The sequence below is a fragment of the Nesoenas mayeri genome (genome assembly GCF_963082525.1).
Source record: "Nesoenas mayeri genome assembly, chromosome: 8".
Taxonomy (NCBI): Eukaryota; Metazoa; Chordata; class Aves; order Columbiformes; family Columbidae; genus Nesoenas; species Nesoenas mayeri.
The window spans coordinates 27,728,843-27,735,104 of NC_137554.1; the positions used below are offsets into that span (position 1 = coordinate 27,728,843).

Sequence of the window (6,262 nt, forward strand, 5' to 3'; positions counted from 1 at the left end):
CCAGGATTTCAAAGGCGGCACGTGCTAAAATCTGGGAAGCAAAATGGAAAGCGGGAAGAGAGAAGTTGGTTCAACTTTCACGCCGCTGCCCGCAAGGAAGGAGAAAGCAAATAGAAGCAGGAGGAATCCTCAGCCCCAGAAAAAACACGGCTAGCTTCCTCCCAGCAGTGGGGCCACAAAGAAACAAGCTAAAAAACATAAAAAAATAAAAAATAATTTAAAAAAAAACATCTGGCCATTTGCTCCCTTAGAAAGTGTGACTTTTGAAGATGCAGATGGGGTAGAGGGGAGGAGGTCTTTGAATTCGCAAAGTAAAATAATTCACTGTAAACCTATCTGGGGGTAGATAAACAACGCTCCAAAACCCATCTCGATTCAGCCTCTTCAGAGGTATCTGTACAGCGGCCCCATAGCCAAGCAACCCAGGCTCAACAGCAACAAATTAAATTTTAAAAATGTAAGACAGCCTCCGTTCACACCTGAATATTCTTTATTTCCAGCAGCAAGCTTTACCCTATCTCATCCCTCTTGATTTTACTTAGCAGAGAGGAATTATCACACCCAGGCACCATGGACATGTAGAGCTTCCATCCCTCCCCAGGACCCCATGACATCCCCGAGGGCACCTGGATTTCCCACCAGGTCTGGTCCCAGCAGATTCCCCGTCCCTTAACTTTGTGACTGCACCGATAAAAAAGCCAAACTGGCATTAACCAGTTCCCCTGCCAAAAAGCACCCCTGCACCGTATGCCGCATCAAATACCCGCAGAGAAAAGGCAGACAAACATTTTCTTCAACTCACACAAAATAAAAGGAGAAAAGAGGGAAATGGGAAAGGAACTTCATAGCTCCTTTTTTTTTGAGGTGGCACCCAGGGAAAGACTATAAAACCACCCATAAAAATTTATCTCTAGGCAGAATCCCTCACAAAACATGGTATGAACAGTATGGAGGTTCCCATATGGAACCCGCTGCTCGATGTTACGATTACTCAGTAAGGGAGGGCAGACCCGGCCAGGCGGCCGCGAGGGCTCCGAGAGCCGAATGCCACCGGTCCGTGCTTTGTCTGGGCTACGCGCTGCACAAACAACCTTTAACAAAGGGACCCCTTAGTCATTTTATATATATTGCAAGAGTCAAGTAATTGTATTTTCAATCAGCTGCTCACACTAGGAGGTTTATATATATATATATTTATATATATAAAGAAAGGAAAAAGACCCAGATTCAGGTTTCAGAAAGCTGTTCCCTTTTTATGTGTAACTATCAATGTATATCAACGGGGTGTGCAATCATATTTATTGTCACTTTCATTCATGTCATGCCCTTGCTTATATGGTTTAGATATGAATTATTGACTGTTACAGTCCTTGTTGTAAAAGGGGAGGGGGGGGAGAAGTCAAGTACTTCTCAGCGTGCTAAAAACGAGGCAGCTAGATCGGCATGGAAAAGCCCACGGATCACCTCTGGACAGCTCAGAAAGCCAACAGCAGAGATTAACACCTCCCCCTCCCCCCAAATTTCCATCATTCCCCCCATTTTTTTAATTTAAATTTAAAAAGGAGAGATTCCAACAAATAAATAAATAAGTGGTGCATGTTGCTAAATGTCCTTCCCTGAGCATCTGTTGTTTAAGATCACCCTTGATTGATGACTGCTATTTTTTAATTGTTGCTTTTAAAATTTAAATGCCCCCCTGGGATGTGTTATAAGTGTGTTAGTACATGGTAGGAGGTCTGGAAAGTGGGAAACAGCAGAACCAACGCTCTCATGCCATTAGCTGCTTTAGAAGCCTGAGAACACCCCATGCCATAAAACACTAGTACCCTAAAGTAACTAACAATCTAATATATTGCTTTCACTAAAGGCAACTGACAAGTCGCTCTTACATGAGGTAGCCTGGATGATTGGCAGACAAGAGCATTTTAACCCTTTCTTTAAAAAACAAAAACAAAAAAAAAAAACCCCACAAGTACAAAACCTTCATGTTTATCTGAACAGTAATAGCAGTAAAACTCCACAATTTCATTTTGTTGGGTTTTCCCTCCAACACTCCATACTTAGATTTATTTTATATATATATATTTTTTTTAAACAGTGCCATGTCTTAAAGAAAAAACTAAATCAAGACAGAAATTGCAAGGGTTTAGATTTTTTTCTTCTCCTCAGAAAAAGCAATAAATAAAAAGAGGCTATACAATAGAAATTAAACCATGGTATTTTCCCTTCCAAACACAAACCACATCACGCAAGTACACTGCCAGAAGCATCAAATACCAGCCAGTTATTTCTCCCCACTTAAATACTGCTACATGTGAAAGGAGGGGGGGCACAAACTTGGTGGAATAAACCCTCAAAGAGCAGAATGAAAAATAATACAGAATTGATTTCCTACCTGTTTTTTCTTTGATTTCACACAAGACATTAAAAAGGGCTGGCTTCATCCTGTGGCAGTTTAAAGCATGTTTCCTAGAGAGAAAAGAAAAGAGGGAATGGTGAGGTGAGGATGTCACCACAGGGAACAACTTCCCAAATTCACATCGCTGGCATGTGGGCGCCAGAGGTGAGGGGAACACGCCTGGGTCCCCTCGGCCCCGCTATCGTCCCCGCCGGGACTCCAGCTCCGCTGCTGTGAGCAGCCAACGCAGAGGGGATGAATTACACCAATTTAGGAACAGCTTGAAAAATCGCCTTTGCCATTGAGCGGCTCCCACCGCCGGTGCGAGCTGAAACCAGCGGATTTCGGGAGCCAAGTTCGGTTCAACTGCCTGATTCAATACACAGAGAGCACTGGGCTCTCCCCATCCCCAAGCCCTGATATTAAACACAGCTGCATGCTTTATTAGGCTCATCCTGCAAGGCAGAGAGGGAATAAACCATCCCCTTGCCCCAGCACTGGAAACATCCTCTGCTTAGAGCTATCAATTTGGGGAATTTTGGCACCGAACTTGGAGCGCAGAGATGCGGGTACAGAGAGAGAGAAACCCATTCCTCAGCCTCCATGCTACTTGCACCCAGCTTCTTTGCAGGTGTTAAAAATCAATTTTATTATTTTTTTTTTTTTTTACAATCAGGACAGTAAATATATTTTAAAACACAGACTCTGCTTCTGAAAAGGGAAGGGCATGCTATTCAATGCCTTTCTTTTCAGCTGCTGTTATTTCGGAGCTGACTGTTCTCTTGTGGGTTTTAAGGAAAGGAGAGAGTTGGGGGGGTGGTTTTAAAACCCACCATGAGCCTGCTGAGGCAAAGAAACAGTACGATTTTATATTTTCTCCTAAGCCATATGATCATTTAGCCAAGGGTTTAGTTGTGTAAAAGGCTGTTGCTATCAGGCGCCAGTTACGGGATTTCTGTTTACCAACCGAAATTACACGCAAAGACGATGTGAACATCTGGCAAACATTCACACTACTTACCCCACCACCCACAACATGTTAAAAAGATTTATATATCTGATGAAGTCTCTCAAAGGTATATACCCTTGCAGAACCACAGCATCCCCTTATCAGCACACCCAGATGGGTGCAGACATTTGGGTATATACAAATCACATACATACGCTGTAGGGGCCTTCTTATAAATAATACTGGCACTTCGCATCTTTCCAAAACTTCATCGAAAGAAAAGAAAAAAAGGCAGCAAAACAACCATGCAATAGTAGGATGGAAGGAGGAAATGCAAAGCCAAACATCACTGATAAATACAGCATGTTTGGCAACTCAGAATTAAAAATAATAACAATCAAAAGTACTGTGAGGAAGCAGCTGAAACTGACCAGCAAGGCAAAGCCATAAAACCTTCTCCTAGCTCTGTTCTGCTTTGGTTTTATTGATTTGATTAACTACACTAAATTACCCAGGCAGGAACACACAATTCCTGCAACTTTCCGAAGGCAGATCACCTCACTGCCCTGGGTCTTGCTGGGGAGAAAGTGCATGATTTCTTGCTCCTAACAGCTACTCTGCTCCTGGAAGAACATAAGAAAATTAATAACATCAGGCCAGCAACAAGCCTGCTTGGTAAGCAGGAGCTTTATGCAAGCAGGGAAGGTGAGGAGGATGTAAGCTGAGGTTCAGGGGGTACTTTTATCCTTTTGGAAGTTCTTATTAAGGGAGTTTATGGGACCGTGCAGTGTGTTTTTCCAGGAACAATGTATTCCAACAATCTGCTCCAGCTTGGGGCATGAATGCCAGGGGGAAGGACACCACACCTAGCAGCTCTGCGGCCCAGAAGAAATTTCAAGTGTACCCCTGGCAATTTAGGGCAAGTTGTTTTGGGTTTGTTTTTTAATTATCCCTTCAGCTGTGCCTTCAATTTGGGGATTATTATTATTCCCCTCCCTCAACTTTTGCCAGCGCCTTTGAAGGTGTGTATTAGGTTTGCACTCCTCGCAGCTGGGGGCAATTTGGTTATTGGCTTTTACAGCCTTTTATTTTTCTTCTTCTTAAATATCTCTGCAATTAAGAAAAAAAAATCTTCTATGTATATCCTCCAAGCACAAAAACACGGCCTTAAATATAACACCACAACGGGGCCCTAAAAAATATTAACACCTTTAAGAAAGGAAAAAAAAAAAGGGGCTGCAGTTTGTGCCTCTTTCGGAGGCGCCCAAAGCAGAGCGCAACAACCATCTCCCCCCGGAATGAACCCCCACCCCAAATAGGCTGGGCAAAGCCAGGCCGAGCCCCACTTTGGGACCCTCGGCGGGGATGGGGGGAAGCGGGATGGGGGTGCTGCGACCCACGGAAAGCGCCACGAAGTTAGGGGGTGGAAAAAAGAAAATAAAATGAAAGCGGGGGAGGGGGAAAAGGAAAAATTAGACAGTCCCGGGTTTTTTTTCCTCCTCTTGGCCCCCAAATTTCTGGGCAGCAGGACCCCGTGCTGGGCGCGCTGCCCCCGCCGGACAACAAAGGCCGGGCCGGGGCGCGGGGGAAACTTCGCCGGTACCTGCCCCCCCGCAACCCCCGCTGCTCTCACCTGGCCTGCGCTTCGTCCAAACTCTGGTCCGTGATGGTCATGATCTGCTGTAAGATGTCTCCGATGTCCTGCTTCCTGCCTGCCTCCCCCTCCGCCCCGCCTGGTCCATCCTGCATGTGCTGGGACAGGCCCGGGTGCCCCGGCATCCCCACCCCGCTGTGCGTGTGCATCAGCCGCGGCTGGTCATCCATCGCCGGCCCCCGCTCCGCCGCCGCCTCCTCCTGCCCTGGCTGCCGGCAGCGGCGCGGCTGGGCTGGCCGCCTGGCTCCTCGCTTTCTTTTCTTGCTCGCTTTCTTCTTCTTCTTTCCTCCTCCTCCCCCCCCGTTCTCCTCCTCCTCCTCCTCCCCAGCCTCTTCCTCTTCGCTTTTTATTTATCCTTCACGCTGGCGCCCGGCTCCGCGACGGGGAGGAAGAAGAGGAGGAGGAGGGAAAAAATGCAAAAAAAAAAAAAAAGAGAGAGAGAGAAAAGAAAGCGGGGGAAAAAAATCCCTTTGGCTGCTGGAGGAGGAGGGAAGGAGGGAGGAGGGAGGGAGGGAAGGAGGAGGGAGGAAGGGGGGGGGTTCCGGGGAAGGGAGGGGAAACGGCGGCGACTCCAAAAGCAGGGCAGCGCAGCCCCGCGCCCGGGGAGGCAGCGGCCGGGCCGGCGGGGCAGGGGCCGGCGGGGCAGGGGCTGCGCCCGCGAAGGAGGAGGAGGAGGCGGCGGCGGCAGCAACGGCCGCGGCGGGGCGGAGCGGGGCGGCCACCCGCGATGGCAGCGCCGGAGCTGCCGGGGCCGGAGCGCGGCGGAGCCCCCCGCGCTGCGGGGGGAGGGCTCCAAACTTTCCCCCCACCCTCAGGCCGGGCTCGGGGCTGGCTGGCGGCCCGCACCGCTCCGCGGCCGGCAGCGGGGCCCCCCCTCCGCCGGGCCTGCGCGCACCGCTCCCGGCCCTCGCCGCCTGCTTTTGTTCGGCTCCGGACTCCTCAAACTGGCACGGAGGAGCCCGGGGGGCGGGGGGAGGAAGGGGCAGCGGCGCCTCCCCGCCCCCCCGGCCCCATTGGCGGCGGCGGCGGGAAGGCCGGCCCCCGCGGGCCGCTCCGCCTCCTCCGCGGCCGCCCGTCAATCTCCGGGTTCAGAGGTGGGCCGGGGGCCGCGCCCCGCCCGCGCCTTAAAGCGGCCGAGGCCGCGGGGCGGAGGGTGATGGGCCTTCGCGGAGCGGCGGCCCCGCGGGGGTCTGGCGTGCGGGGCCCCTCGCCGGCCGCCATGCGCCGCGCTGCGTGTCGCCTCAGCCCCCGCTCAGGCCCC

General features: G+C 50.4%; 1 protein-coding gene across 2 annotated transcripts in view; it reads right to left on the reverse strand.

The window, feature by feature from the left end:
• PBX1 (PBX homeobox 1) overlaps positions 1 to 5,953 on the reverse strand; it is a 127,241-nt gene extending 121,288 nt beyond the window's left edge. For both annotated transcript variants that reach the window (XM_080348626.1, XM_080348625.1), the window contains exons 1-2: positions 4,981 to 5,953; positions 2,396 to 2,469 (exon numbers count right to left, since the gene is read on the reverse strand). In XM_080348626.1, coding sequence (XP_080204752.1) covers positions 2,396 to 2,469; positions 4,981 to 5,171 — 265 coding nt within the window. In that variant the 5' untranslated portion in view covers positions 5,172 to 5,953. The remainder of the gene's footprint in view (positions 1 to 2,395; positions 2,470 to 4,980) is intronic.
• Positions 5,954 to 6,262: the final 309 nt, after the last annotated feature.